The following is a 23,752-nucleotide window of genomic DNA, read 5'->3' on the forward strand; positions in this document are numbered from 1 at the left end:
CTCTGTGAGCAAACAATCACAGAGAACAGATCACAGATTCGTTTGAAAGTTTCTGCTCCCACTTCTGAGAGCCATGTGGGTTATTTACTGTAAACGTGTAACCCAGGCTCCCTGTACAGTGGGACAAGAATGTCCTAAGCTAGTCCTCAGTGCTTCCCCTTTCAGCTGTTCCCTTTTCTCATGTCCCAGGCGCCCGCAGTGCAGAAAGGAGAGCGGATGGCAGGCTGTAGGACAGGCAATGCTGGCCAGCCTGGGCTGCCAGAAAACACAGAGGAGAAATTATTTCACTTCAAGCTTGTTGGAGAAACTCCTGTTAAATTCTGTAGTCATCCCAACCTCGCTCCAAACCAGGAGGTTTAACTGAGGTGAAATCTGTTACTACCAATCTGTTGCTAGTGACAGGTCAGGCTACCCTGCTTTCACTGCAGGTTTTGCCCCTTGCAGTTAAAGAACAAATTGTAATTGGGCCTTCAGTGCCTCCAAGGCTAACACACGCCCCATGTACCTGGACACTGCAAGAGCACAGCTGTTTCCTAGAGCCAAAGAGCATTCCTGCTGCTGTGACCAGGAATGTGTCAGCTTTCACACATTACTCTCTACCTCTAAGGGCTGGGAGTATTTTAAAAAACAAAGCAAAGCTCTGCATTTGACATGTCTATAAATCCCCATTATACTTTGATTACAAGTATGACAAAACTTCTGACATTAAATTGATGAATTGCTCTGCAAAAGATGGGAGTTTAATTGAAAAATCAAAATTTATTCTGATTTCTAATTGCTAGAATATGCTGGTGCACTGACAGAGCTTGCTTGGCACAATCTGCTTGGTTTTTCCTAAGCAGTGATTATGATTATCTAAAAGCACAGTCAGACACAGCCCAGGTAAGTGTGTGCAAAGCCCAACACTTCAGTAGCACAGAAAAATGCCATGAGCAGAGGCTGGGCTGGCTCTGGAGGGCCTGAGCAAGCCCCAGGGCACAGCAGGGCTCCAGAGCCTCCAAGAAGAGCTGCAGCAGCCTGTGCCCAGAGCAGAGCAGAGCCCTGGGACAGGAGGTGTAGGTCAGAACACAGGCACAGCATCACTTACAGGAAGAGGGCCCAAATCATTGGGGTTCAGAGACGCTTTGGATCTCAAATGCACCGGAAACTTCAGCCGTGGATCCTCCTGGAACACAGGTATGCAACTGTAAATCCAACAGATCAAGGCAGATCTACAAAGTCAGGCACAGACTCATCTGGAAATCCCCCTATGTTACAGTTATTCTTGTCTTTTCGGACAATAAAACAAAACATGACTTATTAGGATTTCTACAGTGCAATGAATTTTCCAGTGCTGAGTGAGTTAGGGTGATGTAAGACCTGACTCCATTAAATGTGTGCTATGTCCAGGGATATGCTTCAAAAACCACAGGCCTGTTCTTAGGACACACCCCACAAGGGCTTTTACATGCACATGCACGTTTTTGGCTCTTGGAAGCACAAAGAGCAGCCCTGCTGAAACAGGGGCATGCGGGCAGAGGCAGGGGTGGGAGCGGGGGGCCTTGGCTGGAGCACCCTTACCCAGGTGGTGGTCTTGGTGTTGTGGTCGATGAAGAAGGGGCGGCCGTTCGGGGCGATGCGCATCTCCCAGCCCGGGGGCAGGAAGCTCTGGGCCCCCTTGTGCTGGGGCTTGGGCGAGTTGTAGGGGGACGGCTGTGGGGACTGAGGGTTGGACAGGGTGTCCTTCACCGCCCTGCGCACCGGGGAGTCCTTCATGCCCTGCGGAGAGGGAACAGCACCGCTGTGCGCTCGGGCTGCAAAACCAACCCGACTCGGCTTCACAGCAAACAGCTTTCATTCAGGTGTAATTCATACAGAATTAAATGCTGGGACTGATTTACTAGAACTTAATTAGCTCTATCTGTGCCTTCTAACATGCCCAGTTCTTTGCTGTAAAGGACACGGTGTTCTGTGCCTTCCTCTGCAATGACAATGCCCCCAGTATTTACACCTGATTGTACCTTACCCTGCACCTGCCCTGGATGTGTCCATATTTCATTTTACCAAGGAAAAGACAAAAGCAGTATTTTGTGCTTCAGGGGCAATATATCTCATTTACAAGAAAGCCTGTAAGTGCAAGGCTGTGTGAGCCACAGCTCTTCAACCTCTTAAGCACAAAGAGGAAATCTGAAGAGCTGGCTCTCCTCAGCACAGCCATGAGCAGCTGAGAAAGAGTTTGAGCCACAGCGCCAGAAGTCAAACACGCACAGGCTTTGATTGCGTAGGGAGCCACTTCAGCTATTTAACCACGTCCCAGTGCACACCAGCCCACAGCATTTGGAAAGACACTCAGAAGCAAGGCAGGGCCCGCTGTCTGAGGGGGCTCACCTCGAGCGGCGCGGACAGCGTGACGGTGGGCGAGCTGAGGCTGCGCGGCCGCCGGATCTGCGGCTCGCTCAGGTGGTTGCTGCTGCTCGCGCCCGGCCCCACCATCCCGTCCTCGGCGAGCTGTCCAGAGCAAAGCCAGGTCACCAACGTCACCAACACTGCCCCCGCGCAGGACACACAAAACTGATGGCTGCTCTCAACCAGACTGCCTTAAAGGCCATAAAGGGCATTTAATGGAATTCCACTGCAAGGCCAAGAACCTATGGTTCTATTAATGGCTCGAGCCGACTTTCACATTTAATTCAAACAACACATCTGGCTCCTTTTAAGAGCTCTTCTGCATCTCTGGAAACTCCTTCTCTTGCAGCAATCACATTAACCTGGACCTTGACATAATTAAAAGAAGTAACCAAACCATCCTAAATTATTGCAGCTTTTTATGATTCTCTGTATTATCGTGACAATTTAGGATATTTGCTCCAAATTTCGGATTTCTGGGAGCTGCCCCAGCTGACTGACCCTCAGCCCAGCCCAGGCTGGCTCCAGGAGGCAGCGGTACCTGCATGATGGGCCGTGTCCACGTTGTGGTCCGGTTGTTGTGGTTGACGTAGTAGGTGCGGCCCTTGGCGTCCTTGCGCTCCTCCCAGCCCGAAGGTAAGCCCGGCGTGGTGTGCACGTAAGCCACAGAAGGCTGCTCAGGCAAGAAATCATTGAATTCTTATTTTATAATAGCTAAAAAACATTTAAAACTCTGTTGTTTGTAAAAAAAACAGCAACTTGTTAACTTACACTCTTCTTAATCACAACAACCATATGGAAAAATCCAGTTTCTGATTTGATTTAATTCAATTCAAGCTCTTTATCATGTGCGTTTGAATCAAATATTTTTTTTCTCCCAAGAGATCTTTTGGGTCAGTTTGACACAGATTCAGCAAACAGACAAGCTTATATGCCCACAAACATTCTATTTTGTTACACATAATGACAAAAAGGAACTCTATGTTTTAGTGAGTTTTCCTTAAAAGGCTGAGGTTTCCTCCTTTTATCAGGATGGATAAGTAAGAGTTAAATACCCATGCAGTCAAGATCCCCCTGCTCTCTTCTTTACCCCAGGGTGTCTTGAATCAGTTGCCAGAAACTACTGTGGGTTTAGAAAGTTAATTTTAACCATTCTGCTCTGTCACAAATGCTGCACTCAGGGCTTCTGTGTCCCAACACCACCAGAAAACCCCACACTGGAGCCTCAACTTCAGCATGACAAAAACTTTTAGTGAAAGCTCCACAGGCTCCCTGTTCTAAGAGAAGCACACAGGTAAGGGAAGAGTCACGTCCTGTTGCCCACAGGAACTGTGTCCCTGTGTGTCCTGCCTGTCCCCAAAACAACCAAGCATGAGTTCATAGACATGAGCTAGAACTGGAACCAAGTGGGATGAAGGACCTGCCTAATTCAGAGGCTGATGCACTACAAGCTCTGGGGTTTTGCCAAGAAACAGAAAAGACCTCTGGAGGCTCCTGCTGAAATCCAGGACACGATGCATTCTCTTCCTCCCCACTATACTCCTTGCTTCAGCAAGAAAATGAACTTAATTCTTGTTCCTGCTTCATCTCTGCCAGACCCTTCGCAGAGCAACTGCCATAGGCAGTGCAGGTGCTGTTTAAGAGCAGAGCACAGCTGCCACAAGGAACTGGAGAACTGCAGGGATAATGGAGACAGGAAAGGAGAAGAGATATGGGATGGGTCAGGAGGCTGACATACTCCACTAGGACCAGATGAGAATCCTTCTCAGACTCATTTCCTTCTCTCCTGGAGAGCCAAGGGCTATTTCCCCTGTGCTGCTTCACAGGGCTGGCAGGCAAGGAGAACACCTTGCCCACGCTGTGCCAGTGGCTGTCAATCCATCAGTGTGGGGTCAGGCACTGACAGCCACTGTGCAAACACCCCACAGGGTCTCAGTACAGCTCAGGCATGAGGACGCTGCTTCTGGGCCTGGGCCTGTGGGTCCTGCTCCAAGGAGGGGCTCTGTAGGGATTCTGAAGGCAAAACCAAGGTGAGCAGAGGCTTTCACTGCTGACAGGTTGTTTGTCTGCAAGCACCAGGTGCCCACAGAGCCAAGAGAATGCAGCCTTTGAAGACAAAGATTTAGACCATGAATCCTGTGTGAGTCCCAACTCCTCCACAGACCTGGGGCTCTGGGTGGAAATGCTGAACAAAGACAAGGGGGGTTAGACACTGCAGCATGGTGAGGTAAAACATCTTGGTATGGCTGCACTAATGATGAGTCAAAACATTAATATTTTGCTCTAAAAAGTCAAATCAAGACAAGATGCTCTTCCAAGGGAGTACCACTACTGTGCAAGTTCACCTAGCACAATTAACTAACTACTAATGAGTCAGGCATTTTATTTAGACTTTGCTATTTGCAAGTGTGCTCCTCTGGTTCTAAAATTAAAAACCAGTGAATATAGACAGTATAACAGAATGATGCATCAACACCCGAAGTAAGATTTATTTATTTCCCAGATGCAAATAGCAATTTATACCAAGTATAAATTAAATTTCTTTCTCTGAAACTAATTCTGCAGGAGGGCCTAAATTCATAAAAGCCATTTATGACAGTTACTCTAAATGATTTCTGTCAAATAACTCCAGACTGGCAGTTAATTAGGTTAAAGGTTCAACATATATAATTAGATTAAAGTTCAATATAGATTAAACCCACTTTCCTTGTATTGCACATTCAGCAAAGCATATCAAGGATTTTATGGGATGATCAAACTACAGTCTTGTACTGCTTGGACTGCTGAGGAACTGCTGCAAAATGAAACTGGCATTCAGTAAGACCATTAAGAGCTCTGTGCTATATCACTGTACCCCCAAGGCTCTCAAATTAAGACCAACTTTAAGAATTAAAATTAATTAGTCTAAATGGAGAGTAAGGGAAGACAAGAAGATACAGGATACAAACACAGTTACATGTACAATGATTTGATGTCTCTAATCACTGCAGCTTCCAGTACCCCTTTTAAAAGAATTAGCTGCTGTAGCTTTCATTTTTCAGGAGCACATGGCATTTACTTAATACACAGCTTTGTCATAATTCAATATCACATTTGTGTCCCTAAACCTTGCCAGTATTTGAGTACAATTGCAGAGTTTGGAGAAATGTTGAGAAAATTTGGGACAAAAATATCTAAGTTTTCATTCAATAGCTGTATTTCATCCAACACATAGCTGCTTTAAAAAAAAAAAAAAAATCCTCATTGTACAAGACCTAAATGTCCCCCCGTTTTATTTAAAGATAGTGCTTGATAAAGAGTTTATTACCGTTGGCTCCTCGCCCCCTGTGACAGTTGAAGAACGAGCTCTCCTAGAGGGACCATTCTGCTGTTAAATGATAATTCATGTTACACAGATTTACTGAAGAAGGCCACAGGCTACTGTCACATCTTTAGGAGCAAGGCATCAGCCACATTTACCAAGAGAGAGCAGTTAGATGGGCAATAGCAAATCTGAAAGGCATCAGCTGCTGGTAACCAAGGCAGAACCCTGGAGGAGCACCGGATTTAGGAGGAACATGTACCCAGCAGCCAGAAGAGAAATGATCATTAGCTCAGCAAGGATGAAATGTGCTTAAGCTCAGCTACGAGGGTGTTTAAGGCAGTGCTCTCTGTGCTGATTTGAAGATCAGGAAGCAGGAGAAAGGCCTCTCTCTCCCCAGCCCAGCCCAGCCCAGCCCAGCCCCTGGCCCCAGCGTGCTGAACACAGCAAGGAAGAGCACAGCAGCCTTGTCCCTGCAGCCAGGCACAGAGGCTGCACTGGGACCCACCCAGGGCCCACTAAATAACTGCTGCAGCTGCACTAAATAACTGCTACAGCAGGGGAAAATCCAGCCACGAGAAATCCTCTGTGGTTTCTGGAAATGTCCACCCAAGAGAAGCAGAGACAACAAGCAACACAGACACAGCAACTTTGCTAACAAATGCACAGGTTTTCCATTTGCAGATTCACATGGGACATATAACTTTTAAAAAATGAAGAAAAAACTCTTGGAAGAAAAGTATAATCTTTTGAAAGATTCTTTTGCAATCTAACCAATCTTATTCAAAAGCACACCTTGCACACTCCTATTTTAAGTGGTCTCTGCACCTACTGCTGAGAGGTGGCAGAGAGAACAAACCTGCCACCTCTGCAATCCTGCAGGAGAGGCACCACTTCCTGTCAGCTGGAGCACAGTGTGCTTGGTTCTGACAGGAGAGAGAAGCTTTCTTTACAAAACTTCTTAGTATCTTTTCCTGTTTGAACAACCTCCTTAAATAAACCTGCAGAAGTTGCCTCCTTTTCTCTACAACCAGGCAAAACACCTTTGGGATTTTACAGAGATTTATATATTGCAAGTAAAATGAACTTCTGGGCCACAGAAACCTGTCTGCTGTCAGAGTCCTGTGGCTGCAGCTCCAGGTAGAGCTGGCTCTCCTGCCCTCTCCTCCCCCAGCTGGGAACACCCCTTGGAGGAGTTTCTCCACTGAGTGCACACAGCAGTGCAGTAACCTAAATTTGCGTGGTAAATAACTGAGGAGAGGGTGACTTGCTCAGTCTCCAAACATCTTCCTGTCTCAGGAATGTCCTCCTTTTTTAGCTCACATGAATTTGGCTTGGGACAACCAGATGCCCACCTTGGTCACTGATCTGTGCCTGAGTGAGCTGACCCAAGGCTCGGAATGAGAGAATGTCCACCCAAAAAGGAGCTCTGGCTTACCAGGGATAGCTGGGACTGTTCAGCGACTGTGTCTGTCACACTGCAGGACCTCAGTCGTGAAGACGGTTCTCTTTGCTGCAAGGAAGAAAATAGAAAGATGTCTCCATGTTAGGGTGTCTTAAAACACGATGTTTATTGAGAAAATTCAGTAATTACAGGCAATTTATAGCAAACAATTACCTACTTCTGTTTTACCACAGAGTGGTATATCCCATTTCTCTACTTCCTATATACTAAATAAAAAGGGCTCATTCATTTTCCTAAAGGAGAAATGCCAACATGAACAAACTCATGAATTACTGAAAAAAATAAAGCACTAAGAGACATATCCAAAATCAAATACTATGGATGAGAGCTCAAAGTCTTAAAAATTCATTTACCTAAAAATTTATGGTATTTCTTAAAAACAAATAAAAATCAGTTTCAATCTTCCTCTTTGCTGCTAACTTTTGAATTAGTTGTGTCTTTTCCCATGACACATCCTTCATGACTGAACTAGAAACAAAGCCCCCCTAAATAAGTGTGACACTAGAGTGCAATTCCTCCCCACCAGTGCAGCTGGGCACTCCAGGGAGTGCAGTGCTTAGGGAAACACAGCACTGACACATCTGCAGTAGAACCAGTGGGGGCTGCAAGAACTGCAGCTCTCAGCACAAGCCCAAGTGTCCCTGAAGATCCAGGAGAGCTTCAGAGCTGTCACTGGCTGAGCCACCTCCAGGGGACACTCCCATCAGTCAGAGCCCAACTGCACTGGCTTTTTGGGAAAAATACACCTGGTCAAGATTCTGTTTGATGAGAACAAAAAGTATTTCTTATCTCTTGAAGATAAAACTCTTTATCAAGGTACCTCTACCTGCAGAGGTACCTTGATAGCATCATACTAAGAATAAAAAATAAGTAAGAGCATGATGCTCTGTTTAATATTTACAATTATTTTTGTAATCAAAGAGACATAAAGCATTCCCCCACTTGAACATGCATTATCCTGACTTTTTAATGGTATCTGACTAATGGATAACACAAATAGAGAGACCATTTTTTTGTTTTTCCTTTTCCTTTGGAAATTCCTACCTCGATACCCTTGACTCTCATCTATTTTGTTTCACTAAAGGTCTAACAGTAGCAGAGTCTGAAGTTAAACTCACACAGAACTCTTGAAATCTGAACAGAGGAATTCTGCTGTCTGAGGCAGAGTGCTTGCTGGTGAAGCTGTGATACGCTTTTTGGAAGGGAATTGTAACTGCATGCTCAGGGTTTCCCGAGCCCAGCAGTTGCTCCCTGTGCATGAAGTGATCCAGGTTATGCCAAAGAACAGCACATTTCTGCACAGAGCTTTAAGGGTTACACATTACATACAATCAAAGAGCCGAGTTGTTCCCCATTGGAATCAGGAGTGACCTGGAGTCTTCTGCTCAGCTCCTCAGACAGCTCCTGAGGACTGGTCCGGGACACTGGAGATGCAGGAGGAGGTGGCAGTGACAAGCTTAAGGAATCCCCACTGGCACTTGCCTCCTCTGAAATGGTTTCCCAAGGCTAATGAAAGAGAAGAAACTAAGTTCAGATTTTATACAGACAAAGTCTTCTTTCCCTTTGCCTTCTATGTGATCACCTCACTGTGCCCAACACACAAACAACACCTTCCCTTCACCCTAAATCAAGGCACTATAGAAAAATGAAGCACAGGGCAGTTACAGCCAGTCCACTTCCCCTTTTTTTATCATTTATTCCACTGTTGTTTAGAGCAGAATATGAAAGTGTTTCTATCAGTGTACATAAGACAAGCAATTTGGAATGATAAATGTTTCTCCCAGCATCTACATGGGACTCAGTGCTCTCCACAGGGCACCAGGCAGCTGCAGCTGCCCAGGACCCTGGCAGTGTGCCTCTGGCTGCAGTGCCATTGTGCTGCTGGCATCTTCCCGAGGCAATTGCCACAAACGCCGTGTAAACCCACGACTGGCTGTGCCGTGTGGCAATTAGCTCCAGGTTTAGTCAGCTCCTTCAGCCCAAGGCTTGGGCATACCTCAGGAATGTCTCCACTCTCCGCAGGCTCTGGCTCCAAATCCTCGCTGATGTGGCGCCGAGAGCGGAAGCGCCTGTGAGCTGCCTCTTGGTTTATCTGCCTGATGTTGTTATCTGACTCGGATCCCACGTCGCTGCAGGGGGAACCCAGCACAGGAAGGACAAAAGAACAAGAAAAGAGCCCAAGTTAAACCAAGCCCCCTCTTTTGTCCATTGCCTTCAAAACCTCAGTAGTGCTTTCGATTATTCATGTATGTATCAAGCTTCATAATTAGGAGACTGTTTAACCCCTCAGTTGAAAGAAAATAAAACTGGAAGCACTTCACAAATATCACAGAACACCAGGTTGGGAAGGACCTCAGGGGTCATCTGGTTCAACCTCTGCTGGCAGGGAAACCATGGCCTAGACAAGATGACCCAGCACTCTGTGGAGCCCAACCTCGAACGTGTCCAGTGCAAGGGGCATCCAGCACTTCCTTGGACGTGGTTTAGCAGTGGTCTTGGCAGTGCAGGGTTAAATACATGATCTCACTATAACTCCTAACACTGCCAGTTATTCACACTCTGTAAAATATAAGCCTGCCACAGCTTTCTAAATCTAATTTTGAGAAGATTTTGCCACATGTGCTCTCTGACAGCACAGCCTGGGAATGAAGCCTATTCACAGAATACTAACCAGGATCTCCTCAAAGTTAATCTGTTCAACTTCATTAAAATTTGGTAGAGTTGACTTTTTTCCCATACCTCTTCAACGGTCTCTATAAACAAAGTAATTTACCCCTGTTAAATTATTGAAAAATTCCTTATCTGTCTCCTAATATTGTAAGGTGCATTCTAAGGTGCCCTGCCATCCCAGAGCTCCTGGAATTTCCCAGAGCACTCTGTGTCTCTGTGATCTGCTGGGGGCAAGCAAGTCTCTGCCAGGCACAAAGCAAGCACGTTTCCTTTCTGACTGGAGCCTCAGCCTGGCTCTCCCTCCCGCGCAGCCCCAGCTGCTTACACGAGGCTGGGCCGGTGCCACTGGGTGCTCCTGTTGTTGTGGTTCACGTAGTAGGTGCGGCCCAGGTTGTCCACCTTCTCCTCCCAGCCCGGGGGCAGCGGGGGAGGCGGCAGCTCCTCCTGACGCTGGGATGCGGCATCGCCGGGATCCACCACGTCCCAGCCGTGCTGGGGAACCAAGGACAAAGAGCTCTGTGCTTAGTGTGCACCTCGTTCCAGGGAGAAAAGAGCTAAATCCCCAGCAGTCTAGCCAGAGGGATTCCCAAAGGTGGCTGGGTGGTGGCTTGGTGCCAAAGAGAAGCAACTGCCAACTCTGTTTCCAGGGCTTTATCCTCCAAGTGCAGCTGACTCTACAATGATTCCTGAATCCTTCCTTGAGGATTCAGCCTTACCTCAGAGTCATCCCTCTGATCACTGTTTTCTTCCTCTTGGCCACCATTTTTGGGCATATACGCCATCTTCAGTCTCAAGAAACCCTTCACACGAGATTTGTGGCTACAAGACAAGGAGGTACATTGCATTTAAGAACCCTTAAATAATTGCAAATAAAAAATAATGAAGTAAGAAATGTTTTAAAGTCCTCAAATGTTTTAAAGCTCCTTCCTCTCACCTTCTTGGTCTGAGGAGGAAATCCTTAAATGTGTATGGCCTCTCCATGGTTGGGTCTTCAGTCTGTAAGCAGTGGAAAAAATGGCAAATTAAAGGGCTTGCCCACAACTCCAGCCACATAAAGAACATTCACACATCAGGCTGACAGATTACTTCTCTGATTTCCACTGAATCCTATGTTACCTAAAGCCTGGAATCTTGAAAACTTTCTATTCCTTGAGAACTTCAGCTTTCTTACCAAGTAAGTCACATCCTTTGCACAGCTGTGCAGACACACAGCTGCTGTGGGCACAGAACTAGGAATTTCAGGTGCCAAGGGCAAAGGATGATGAATCCATACACAGACTTCCCCTGCTGATTGTCTGGAGAACTCTATTCTGAACTCAAAGCATGAGCTGCGTTATGCTTGGCAGCCACATCCCTTTCACTGCCTGACCCAGTGTCCACTTCCTCTGGGAGAGACACATTTCTGCCCATTTTGCCCAGAGATGGCAGATTTGAACAGCTCACCAGGACACCAAGGCATGCACGACTCACACTGCTGTTTAGTGCTCCCACTGAGGAGCTGTATTATTTACCCAAATTCTGTCCATGGTAATTAGAAATGAGGACTTTGACACACAAATCAGCAGGATGAGAAAGCTGACTGTTAATTTGTTAATAAATACATGCCAGTGGCTCCTACCAAGGTAGTGGAAGGACGACTGCAGATGCACAGAGTGCACCCACCTTCCCAACAGGTAACTGTCCCTGGAACGGGGCAGGAGCAGGCGGGGCAGTGCCCACTGAGGTCCTGCAAGGGCACAGCCACTGAGGGAGGGACTGCTCTGAGACAGCAGCTGTGCCATGGAAAATGTCTGAGGGGGAAGGACTCTTCCCACTGTCCCACCAGGGCTATTCTCATGTCTGTGCACCAGGATACATAAATGGAGATATCCAACAAGCCCACAGCAAGCAATCCTGCACAGCACAGCTGGGGTGCCAACAGCTCCCACGAGAAGGGAAGCACACATTTGTCACCAAAGGGGTTCCTGATCCTTCCCTGGTAGCTCTCTGCTGTTACAGCTGATAACCCCACACACTCAGATCAACCATAACAGATAGGTCTAAACAAGTTCACAGTGCACCTCATTACAGAGCAGTTTTTCTCCTACAGTAACATCCATCAATAGCAAGAAGTCAAAATCAGACACAAAAAGCCAGTTATGCTCAACTGACATAACTGGCATATGTTAAGATTAACATGCACAACATTTAAAAAATATTAACTACATTCAGCCAATGTTAGTCATCCAAAACAGTATATAATATCAGAAATGTTTGTACCAAGGCTACTGCAATCACTGTATATACATACACATATATATTTATTCCTGTTTATAAACCTAGAAATAGAAATTGCACTTAATTTAGCATCTAAATTTGCAACCCATGCAGAATCCTGGCTGCTGGGGGAAAACCAGACAACTGGAGCTTTACAGAATTACAGAACCAGCTTTACACTGAATTCCTCCATTAAATAAGAAACACAAACATTACCACCTTCAAACCAAACACCTCAAATGTCTATTGACAATAAAATGATTCAAACCCTGTGTCCATTAGTTTCAATTGATTGCTATTGAACTCTTACTGTTGGCAAAGAGCTCAATTTCAGCTAAAATAATGAGCAGATGACACAGCTCTGGCAGCCTTTTGGCTTTTCATGCATGTGCTGAAGCAAACCTGCTCTCATGGAGCTTTTGTGGCACAGGAAGTGCATCCCTTCCATGCACAGCTGATGCAGCTCCCTGTCCCTGCGCAGGTGAGGCTTGGCTGTCCACAGGAGTTTATTTTGAGCTCTGCTGGGAGCTCTTGCTCTGGAGAATCAACTGTTCACAGCCCCAGGGGTTCCAGAGGTGTGGTGCTTACCGGCAGGTGACTGAGCGGCACATCCACCTGGCCCAGGAAGTCGTCTCTGGTCTGTCACACAGAAAGCAAACTTACATCAGAAAAGCAAACAAGTAATAACTATCAATCTAGTCACAATGAGCCCGAAATAAAGATGGTCAAGTACCATTATTTTAGCAATCACTGGTTTCTGTCCCCTTACTGCTGCCCATGATTTGCTGTTGTGATTCATTTATCTTAGCACAGTATTTCTTGTGACACTCCAAACAGGTTTCTGAGCCCACATGTGTTCCTCCAAAGCCAGCCATCTACCAGGGAATGCAGTTTCTGCTCAGATCCTGTTTGTGACACCAGATACAGCCCCAGTGATTCCCAAATAACCTGCTGCCTATTTATAACCACGCTATGCACGGAATTCCAGGAAGTGCATGCTGCTGCTGCACAGCCAAGTTTACATATTTCTCATAGCAGAGCATTAAGTTTAATATTAAAATTCATATTTTCTATGATAACCTCATAAGAATTCTGTTTCTACTACAAAGAGAGGATGACATTTCGTGATCCCCACAGAGTGGACACATCCTGTGCTGGATGCTATAGAACAACACAAAAAGCACCAAGGAGACCATGGTTTTTCCAATTTTAAGTAAAAAACAGGGAGTAGATTTTTCATTACAGAGTTCTGACTATTAACCTTCTTCCTAGCAAATACTAGAAAAACCTGGTAGCATGCCCTGTTTTTAGGGAATTAACATGTTTTCCCCTTAATACTGGCAAATCCAAAGTACTCGCCACCTCCTGCTTCAGTACAGTCACTCCAAGAACAACTGCTCTGAAGAAAATACACACCTACTGCTACATCTCTTCTTGCAGCCTTTAGCTCAAGAAGAACACAAGTCATGAATACAGAATATGTTCAGGGAGGTTAGAAACAGCCTTAAAGAACTTGAACCAACAAAATATGTTTGTAGCTTACAGTGGAACTGGAAACCCCTGAGTCCCAGCCAGCTCTGTAAGCAGCATTACCTCCTCATCTAATTCTGCAGGCATATGGTCACCTTTGCCAGAACCAGGGCTCTTGTACAACTCAGTCTTTATCTAACACTTGACTGTGCACATACATCTCTAAGAAAAGGGGGGGAGGCTAGTATATTAATATTAGTATTTAGTATTTTTATCTGTGAAAAGAATTTTCTCTTGCAAGCCTCCACAGCTCTAAAATTTAGGCATTCTCACTTTGGGGCTTCCTGCTTCCAGCAAAGGCACCTCATGAGCCACAGGAACCTTTTCCACTGCCTTCTTTTTCCCATTTCTCATTATAATGATGCTGTTTGGGGTTTGCCCCCTGTATTCTTCACACACGTATTTGTAACTCTGTCACCTATCACATTAGTAGCTAGATTTCCCAGTACTTTCCCATGGCCTTTTCCTAAGCAGAAAGACAAAACAAACTCCAAAGCTCCAAGCCCCGGGAGGCACAAGGCTCCAGTACTATCTTGGTTCTTCCTGGGAATCAAGGCTGAGAACAACCCTTCAAGATACATTTTCATGGACAAAGTACAACTAGTGCTGAACGGAGGGCTCCAGAGAAGGGGCTTGACTGGGGGGGAATCGCATCACCACTTGTCCTCCTAACTGGTGCCTTTTAGAAATTATAAATTGGTGCTTTTTATCAATTATGCCAAACACCTCAGAATGTGAAACAACTCACTGTTCATCTCAGGAGACTGAGGTGACAAGGTGACACTCCCAAGGCAATTGTGTGTAAAAATTAGGCTGCAACTTGGGGCCTGTCCAAGCTGCAAGCCAGGAAGAAAAGCCTGGGATAAAGCTGCAGTGCCCTAAACACCCTCAGTCTCCAAAGCAGCAGAGAGAGGAAAAGCATCCATTGACACTTCAGTGCAAACCAGAACATTTAGCTGAGCCTGGGGTTGCCACACACACATCAGCTTTACTTGGATCCACACAAAAGTATGAATAAACTGTTGCATTGATGCTCATTTCAATCACTGAAACTTGTTGTTTTCCAGAAGGGAAAGTGTCAATAGTTAACAGTTCAGCTCTTAGAGACTTGCTCATTTCAGCTCTGGAATAAAAGGTAAATATTACCTCAGATGTGCACCCATAAGATGAAGCAGACATTACAGTTGGGTAATAGCTCAGCACACAAGCAACTACAACAGGCAACTCAACTCCACTTTATTCCAGCCTGAACAGAAATGAGAAGCTGGAAAACAGCAGAGGTACAACAGGCTAGTCAGGACTTTGACTAAAAGGTCACACAACCAGCGTGAAGGACCTGCAGGAGGGGGCAGCTCTCACAGGGACAAGACATTTAGCCATGTGCAAAGCACTATTAAGCCCCCCCAAATGTGCACACAAGCTCCTGGGAGCACATGCAGCTCTCCCAAGGAAAGGCTCTGCTGCTGCCATGCAGCACCAGGCAAGCTGCAATGCTGTGCTTCTCTGCTGTTTCCTTAGAGCAACATCATCAGGACAGCTCTCCCAGCAGCCCTGCTCCTGGACTTCTCTTGCCTGTTTCCTAACCTGGACCAACAACTGATCACCAACACTGCAGAACAAACTCCTGAAAGCGCCTGAGAATTTCCTAAGGTTGGGAATGATCTCAAAGGGGTTCCCATGGAACGCCCCTGGATGAAAACGTGACCACTTTGGCCTGGGAACCAGCAAGACCCACAGACCAGAGCCATGGCTGCCCCAAACCGAAGCACTGGACAGGGACAGTGACAAGCTGTGACAAGAGGAGCAGGCCCCCAGGACCCGTCCTGCTGCCAGCTGCCAGCCCGGGCTGAGGCTGGAGCACTGTGGGTACAGAGCTCTCAGAGGTGCTTTGGCTCCCTGGCCAGACACCAGCTGGGAAATAACACTCCACCCACCTACAGTTCCCTTGGCATTTTGAGATGATCAGGATGTTCCCAGCTTCCTGACCTGAAAATTGTTGCGTACTATTTCTGGGCACTGTTTAAAGAGATGCTGCATTCCAACCCAGATATTGCTTCATTTCAGAGCAGGCAGACACGATCCCTACGGTAAATGTAACTGGATTTTGGTGGCCTTAAAGTAAACCAGACACACACCTTCCTCAGACCACAGCCACGCTGTGCCGTGCTCCAGCACACAGCTATGTGCCTAAATTATTATCCAGGTGGAAACCCTGCTGAGGTTCAGAGCCCATCTTCTCTTGACATTTATATGAAATATATTACAGCCATGTTATTTCTAAACTTTCCGAATCACTGCAGCCCTGCTGGGTAACACGGAACGAGACGAGAGTGGCTGTGCAGGGTGCTCATGGGAACACCATGTGGAACATGTGCCAGCAGTGGTTTGGGGGACAGGGAACCCAGGCCTTGGGGACACGGCCGCTGGCCCAAACCTGCCGATCCTGACAGCTAAAGGCCAAAGGCACCTGCGAGATGGGAGAAACCCACCCGGCAAAGCCAAATGCCAGGCTCTCAAGAGGGCACCACCTCCACTGAGCGCTCAGCAGCCACTCTGGTAAACAAAGTGAAAAACTGGGCATGAATTAAGCCAATTTTCCTGAGGTAGTACTTAAACCCAGCACTTGAGATGTGATGTGCCTTTGCTGCCAAGTCCTGGAAAACTGCTCCAGGAGTGGTCCAGACTGTCTGGCTCACACAGCACCACATTTCCCAGCACAAATACAAGAGCTGCCCACACCAACAGGAAAATACAAGAGCAGAAAACACTGCTGCCTTCCCAGAGAGCTACAGGAAATCACCTGGAGAGAAAACTCTTCTGAACTGTACTTTCACCAAAGGCTTTAAAAATGAAAAGGACCCCAAAAAACCAAAGAGGATTTGTGTTCATGAAAGTATTGTTCATTATTTTTTAAAACCCCCAAAAACTAGGAGCAAAACACAATTATATTAATTGGAACAAAGCACATTTAACTGCTCTGAACTACAACCTTAAAGTACTAATTACCATCATAGATGTCTCTCTGCACCTAATGCTTATCAACTCCCTGGCCTCATTCTCATGAATAAAGCTACAATGAACCTTTTATGATATTCCTCTATAATTTGATGATATGATTACTAAAATTCTTAGCTGGAAAGTTTCAGCAATCTTTCTTTCTTTCTTAACTGCAATAAAACTCTCTTCATTTATATAAACTTTCAGAAATTCCGCCACTTGCCACTGTCACCACTTCTTTCTTAAGCAAAATATTTTCAGCAGCACTTCCCAAGCATGACTAAAGTTCCACTTTTCACTTGCTAATAATGGCAACTGACTATACTTTTGCAGTGGATCTCTGCAATCTGGCTCCGATATTTTCACTGATATTTTCTTAATCAAGAATATTGCACTGTAACCACGGAAAAAAAACCCCTAATTGATGTGTGTGTATGGGGGGGTGGTTTTCCTATTGCAAACCTGTACGTGCAGGTAAAACAAACTACACAGGTGGGTTATTTCCTAAAAAATGATCTCCTGTTATTCCTTCCCCCCAGAGTAAACAAACGCTGACTTTTCCTGCAGGCAGCTCAACACAACAGTGTCAGATTACACTTTCCCTGGTGCCTTCCCTCTCAACTTTCATTTTACGACCCAATTACTGGCCGCTGGTGTCAGTGCCAGGCACTGAGCACAGGGAAGGACGAGGTGCTACACTACACGAGGCTCCCAGAGTCACACACACCCCTGGCTCTCCCTGGACAGCAGGGAACGTGCAGGCTGCTCCTGGGAGCCCAAGCAGAGCTGACATTAAGGAATTATGTTCTGAGCTGCAGTTTCCCAGATGAGGCAGTGCTGCTCCAGAATCAGCACAGCTGAGAGAGAAACTCTCCTTCCTGGCACACATGGTCAGCCACAACTGGATCAGTTCTTAAACGGATTAAGCAAATCGCAAGACATAAGCGCCAATTACCGAAATCCTGAATTATTTGTCTTGCACTACCACTGCGTATTTAAACATAACAAAAACCACCGGGCACCTCTGCCAAGATCTGCTATACTCCTGAAACCCAGTAAGAGCCAAGAAAACTCTGGACAATGTCGGGGAAAAAGAATTAAGCCTTACTCTGTTCATGACAGGAAAGCAGCTTTCTGCTGAGCTGCCCATTGAAATGAAAGGTGTGACACACAGGAGGGCTGCAGACAGGAGGCTGCTCCTGATCCCAGTTACCAAAGGCTCCCTGCCTGTGATGGACAGAGTGAATGCCCTCTGTTATTACCATTGCTACATTACCAAGAGCCTCTGGAAAACAGGAATCCATTCCTCCTTAGACACTGAAAAAATCACAGGTGGATGAAGTATAGGAGTAGCAGTGGCAGAAAGAAGGAGCTGATGCCCAAGACACTTAAAACAAGCCTGAGCTGTGAGAGGATGTGGAAAATAGGAACATAATCAATGCACAAAAGTGAAAAAACAGGCAGAAAGCGCAGAACAAAATAAATGTGTTAGGACAGCCTCTGTCCTATGTTCTGTAAGAAATGAAGGAGTTATTGAAAAAAAACCTCTCAGAACAAAAATGAAACAATCTTCTTATGAAGCTTCTTATAACTCCCCAAGAAACAACAGTGAGGCACAACAGAAGAGGCTCAGATTCCCAAGGCAATAGTCAGTAACACCACTAAGTTCTAAACATTCTGCACAATAATCTGCTCTGCAGAGTAACAGAAAGACCTGCCCTCTGCAGTCCGTGTAAGTGCAGCCTGTGATACCCCCAGAGCCCTCCCAAGCAGTGCCGGAGCTGCAGCACGGGCAGGAGCACAGAGCACAGAGCACAGGAGCACAGGAGCACAGAGCACAGGAGCACAGAGCACAGGAGCACAGGAGCACAGAGCACAGGAGCACAGAGCACAGAGCACAGGAGCACAGAGCCCGGACCCTGCTGAGTGGCCAGAGCAGTTTGTGCCTCTGCAGCCACACGTGAGCAGGTGCCACCTCGGCAGCTCTGGCACAGAGCTCTGCCCAGCAGAACCCAGCCCTCCCCTGCCCACTCCACGCACAGTCTGCCACGGCAGGAGGGCACTGCTCCAAGAACACTTCTCCAAAGAACTCTGCCTGAAACTCTTTCCTCAGAGCCCTCAAGCCACCTTCCTTATCGGAGTTTCAGAGCCAGAAAATCATGGAGTAATTCTCATAGCACATTTGGGAAACGTTGCTCTTCAAAAGAGCAAAGAAACACGTTTTATGAAGCAGCAGCAAAGTACATCGAGTACGTGCAGAACTGTGGCACACTGCGTGTAACACAAACACCTGCACACCTCTGACAGCTGAGGACTCAAGAGCTCTGCACAGGATTTCAGAAACAATGGCATCCGAGCTGAGAAACCGTAGATGTGAGGCCAGCCTGGTGAAGGCAGCCAGTGAAACAAAGGCAGGTTTACAGCAGGAGGATTGCTCCAAGGAAGGGGGGCTGTGGCTCTCCAAAGCACCAACAGCTGCTCTTTACTGCTTGGAATTGCACAGAGGCCCCCAGACTCTCTGAGGGCTCAGCCTCCTCCTTGGCACTGCTGCTGCCTGGGGAGGGTGCCCAGAGCACGCTGCAGCACCCCTGACACCCAGGGACTCCCAGCAGAGCCATTCCCAGAGGGGGGGACACCTGGAGCTGGGACTGCTCCTGCAGATGCTGGCAAGCAGGCCAGGGAGGCTGGGGAAGCTCTGCTGTGCTTCACAGCGCTGAGCAAAAGGAGTATAATTAGCTGGCAAACAGTTCATTAATGCTGCCTTGCTGCAGACACCAGGAACCATGCAAACAACAGACCTCTCACTGTCTCCACTACCACTTCTTCTCCTCTGCACTAATCTACTTATCCACTTATCCTACCTTTTCCTTCTGCTCAGAGAAATGTCCTACTTTCTGTTTCTTTTTCTCACGAACAGCAGTTCAGATTTTTTGATATATTCAGACTTTTGGATTCCACTATCTATCTGTCATGACAAGTTTTTCTGTGTAAGTGCTTTCTTGGCAGAAAACAGTTAAGAAATACAACCCTCAGAAAAGCCAAGAACCGTTACAGTAGAAATGCTCTCCTGTGCTAGGGGGATTTATATTCCCCCTAAAGCTATTCCAGTGCTTCTAATATATCGTGGAGAACTGCAGCAACTGAGATCTGAAGGGCTTGAGATGCAGAACGTATCCTGCTCTTGCAAACGTGCTGGAAAATGAGCAGCAGGATAGCTGGTTCTAACAGGAAGGTTAAAATGGTCATCACCCTTCAAAACACTTTCACCTCCTCCTGCAACTTGAAGGCAGCTGAGAAAGAAAAAATATGTTCAGACTGTGACTTCTGTGGGAATTGAACAGAGACACAACTGAAGAAATTCATAGATTCTCTCTCAAAATCTGTCAAAAAATGGAACTGCTGTTTTAATAAATAGCTTGAAAAAATAGAGGGATTAGGGGTGCATCACTTCCAGAGGCATAACATGTATAGACTCTGCACAGACATGCTGAGTAAGCAAAACCATGCACTTTGGGAATTTTCTAACTAATGATTCTTGTCTCTGCAGCTGTTCCATGATTCTGGTCAAATTTACTGGCATTCCTCATACAAATTAGAATAATTCTCAACTCAAGAACTCTGCAGCAAAGAACTGGTCGTGAAGACCAATGAAATTTTAGTCATCCATGACACCCATCACACTGGCGTAACATCCTTCATTACTGAGCACTGTTCCTGCATTTGCTCTCCTTCATAAGCACAGTGCCTGTTGCAAAGCAGCACTGAAATAATATAAAATGACTCATGGCGAAGCAGAAGTCCTCAGCACAGACACTCATTTCTGCCATTCCACCCTCCCCTTACCCACATCAGCCACTCCCAACAGTTCAGAGCAGCCTCAAATGTCTGCAACAATCCCCACTGCAACCTGAGCAGGACAGCCCGAGCTCACGGGGCCAGGGACAGTGTGGAACCAAACGTTTATCCCCAATAAACCCTTGTGGGCACACCAGCTCACCTTTATACAAGCTGTGATTCCCTGCCTGTGTGGTGGCTGTTGCAGCTCACAAAGCCACAGCTCCCTCTCTCTGGGGCAGCTGAGGGTGCACATCTTCACCAGCAAAGTCCAGAAAACTGCAGTGGAGGTTCACCTCAGTAAAACTGCAGGATCAGGCCTTGTTTAGAAATGGATGCTGAGAGTGCAGCAGTGCTGTGGGAACTCTGCTCTCCCCACAGCGTGAGCTGCCTTGTGCAGCCCTGCCACATCAGGAGCACCAGCACGCTGCTCTGCACCGTGATGCAGCGCTGCAGCTACGCGGGCTGAGGTTAAACAACACAGAAATCAAAGTCGAGAAAGGCTCTGCAGGCAGGGACATGAGATTGCTGCAATGGAATCAGGGAAAGCACGCTGACATTTATTCAGCCTGAATTTTCCAAAGGTACTAAGTACGTCCTTTCAACTGGCTGATCCCAGCAGCACTTACACTCAAGAAGGCATTAGGCCTGGCTCTATGTGACATCACATTTTTGCTTTAATGACTTTGCTAATGTTACGGAAAAAAGCAAGATCTACTGTAGGAGTTCTAAATGCCACTTTTCTGTGACACGAGACTGTTCTACTGGGTAATAATCAGAATCCTGAAGGAAGCATGGCTGTGCACTGACCAGAGGGAACAGTAACGTACTTCATGCTTAGGCCACTGACATGCTAATTAGTGGACATTAACTACTCCTAACGTCTGTAAATTAATAATCATTTACACCTACACGCATTCAAGCACTTTTTCCTTGCTGAGACCAAGAACCTTCACACCTGCTCAATTTTCAAGCAACGCATTTGTTTGTAACAGAAAGGAGAGCCAAGATTATACTGACTAGTTCATGGGGATCAGTCACTAATATTTACTGCCAGATTTTTTATGGTGGGTAATTTAAATTGCACTCAGTTGAAAATTCAGTGGGTAGCTGGTAATAGGAACTCTCTGTGTGAAATTGCAAGAACACAGAAAAAACCTTGAAAAGTTTGTTACATGCTTTGTTTTTGAATTTATTTTGTTTGTGTTCTGGAATTCGGCACAATGATTTGATTAGAGCAAAAACCAGAAAAGCCAGAACTCCAGCACTACTGGCTGCAAACGTCTGCTCAGAACGGCCAACCCCCATTACATTTAGAGCAGAACAAAAGGCAAGGAAGAGCTCTGGCCAGCTCCGAGCTGCCAGGAACCCTCTGCAGGAGCCTGCCTGTGCTGGGAAGGGAGCGGACGGTGCCCAGTCCCACAGCAGCTCCGTGGAGAATGGAGCTGGCCCTGCCAGCGGCTCGCATTCCCCCTGCCTCCCTCCCTGCTCTTCCCGCATCTGTGCCAGGGCTGCACCTGGCACAAGGAGCCCAGCGATGTCACCTGCCCAGCCAGCTCGGCACCGGGGCACAGGAGCTGTGCCACCACCCGCAGCCCTGGTGGCCGTGCCCTCCCCAGCAGTGCCAGGCAGCGTGACCCAGACACTTCACACAGCCCGGGCCCTGCGGGGCACAAAGGTGCCACGGGACCTATTCCACGGGAAAGGAAAGTATTTCACATTCTTACATACAGGCTGGCCAAAGTGGCAGTTGGGTAATTACACTGAATTCACAGGATTTGCAAGCACAGACAGGGACAGCAACCAAAGCTCCTGCACGAACCCTTCTCTGCCTCCTCTTTTTAACTGAACCTTCGTGAAGGGACAACAAAACACCCAAACCGCAGCACAATGCAACGTTAATTCCCTAAGGAATAAACACTGTGAGACTCACTGGGGGATGGCAAGAGCAAGAGTAGATTGATTTCAGTTCCCTCACTAAATATAAAGCAGGTGAGGTTTGCTTTCCTGTAAGACATTTGCACTGCGGCGCTGCTGCAAGGCCAAAAAGATATTAAAAAATGGTGACATCAGACCAAAACAAATCTGTTAAGACCAGTTCCCACAGTGCAATGTTTCCTGGAAGGTTTTCCCTGCTCAGCCAGCGTGCCATTCCCCACATTTGCAAACAACAAAACCAAATTGTATTTCACTTGCTCAGTTAAGAGCAGGTATTTTTACACAGTAAATTAAAAAAATGTAATAGACCTCAAATAATGTCATCACAAATCAACTGACTACTGAAAACCTCTTTTTCATACTTCATGTGTTACTAAACCCTTTCAGAAATTGCTGGTATCTAGCCTCACATCAGAGACAAGGCAACTGCTCAAAAATGGAAATAGAGTTTATTTCAGTATGCAATTTTTATGCACAGAGCTGACTCACAAAAGCATACTTAGGCCCTGGATGACATCCAAGCTAATCATTGATTATGTTTTAAACTGCTTGCACTGTAATTCCTAATGTTTCTCATTCTACCTGTTATTTTTAATGCTGTAGGTGTGACTGCACACAACTGACTGGTGAGCAAAAAGGACAGAAATGAGAAGAGACTGACTATTGCACAGAGAGGTAAGAGACAGAAGCAATCACAGAGTCAGCATCAGGTTTATTTCCTAAAATTAACGATCAGAAGATTAGTCTTAAAGCATCTTCGAGGTGCTTGCTGAGCAATAGCTTACAGCTCCGAGGCCTCTGGGTCTGCCCTGCCCTTCCTCCCCAGGGACGAGGGACAGCCCCTGAGACAAGCTGGCAGTCATGGTCGTGGGCATTTGGAGCTGAATCTCTCTCTCCCTGAAGAGAAAACTCCCACCTTACAACAGAGTTGTAAAAATGATTTTCTATAATCCATAAAATACATCCTGGAAGTTTTTATTTCCAGCCCAGGCCGAAAGGGAAGTTGCAGCTTTCACCAAAGCACTGACAGCCCTGGACTCACATCACAGCGCAAAGTGCAATTTTCATTTGATTTGAACAACTCATCTCATTCCTTTGCCTTCAGCTTCTCCAACACACCCTTTTAATTTTTTCATTCCTTTCGGAGACAAAAACCTGGCTGGTCATAATGCTGGTTTAATTAATTTACTTTTCTGTACATAACTGCTGACTTTTGGAAGCTCCCAATGCCATCCTGGTATTCATCCTGGACTTCAGATGAAGAGATACAGCAATGTATTTTACAATGAGATTTAATCTGGACACTAACTAAACAGGATAGATTTGTCTTTGGAATAGTTGCTGAACTAAAAACTTCAGTTCACATGCAAAACTTC

General features: G+C 46.4%; 1 protein-coding gene across 11 annotated transcripts in view; it reads right to left on the reverse strand.

Moving 5' to 3' along the window:
• The window catches only part of LOC135289008 (E3 ubiquitin-protein ligase NEDD4-like), an 89,409-nt gene that overhangs the window by 13,573 nt on the left and 52,084 nt on the right, over nucleotides 1-23,752 (reverse strand). For 8 of the 11 annotated variants that reach the window (XM_064402389.1, XM_064402388.1, XM_064402390.1 and 5 more), the window contains 12 exons: nucleotides 12,666-12,716; nucleotides 10,756-10,817; nucleotides 10,538-10,640; nucleotides 10,147-10,313; nucleotides 9,148-9,280; nucleotides 8,481-8,657; nucleotides 7,125-7,199; nucleotides 5,693-5,752; nucleotides 2,927-3,058; nucleotides 2,368-2,487; nucleotides 1,561-1,758; nucleotides 1,088-1,165 (listed from right to left, as the gene is read on the reverse strand). In XM_064402389.1, coding sequence (XP_064258459.1) covers nucleotides 1,088-1,165; nucleotides 1,561-1,758; nucleotides 2,368-2,487; nucleotides 2,927-3,058; nucleotides 5,693-5,752; nucleotides 7,125-7,199; nucleotides 8,481-8,657; nucleotides 9,148-9,280; nucleotides 10,147-10,313; nucleotides 10,538-10,640; nucleotides 10,756-10,817; nucleotides 12,666-12,716 — 1,356 coding nt within the window. The remainder of the gene's footprint in view (nucleotides 1-1,087; nucleotides 1,166-1,560; nucleotides 1,759-2,367; nucleotides 2,488-2,926; nucleotides 3,059-5,692; nucleotides 5,753-7,124; nucleotides 7,200-8,480; nucleotides 8,658-9,147; nucleotides 9,281-10,146; nucleotides 10,314-10,537; nucleotides 10,641-10,755; nucleotides 10,818-12,665; nucleotides 12,717-23,752) is intronic. The other 3 variants (XM_064402392.1, XM_064402385.1, XM_064402386.1) reach the window with 1 other exon arrangement.

Source organism: Passer domesticus, chromosome W (genome assembly GCF_036417665.1).
Source record: "Passer domesticus isolate bPasDom1 chromosome W, bPasDom1.hap1, whole genome shotgun sequence".
NCBI classification, from domain to species: Eukaryota; Metazoa; Chordata; class Aves; order Passeriformes; family Passeridae; genus Passer; species Passer domesticus.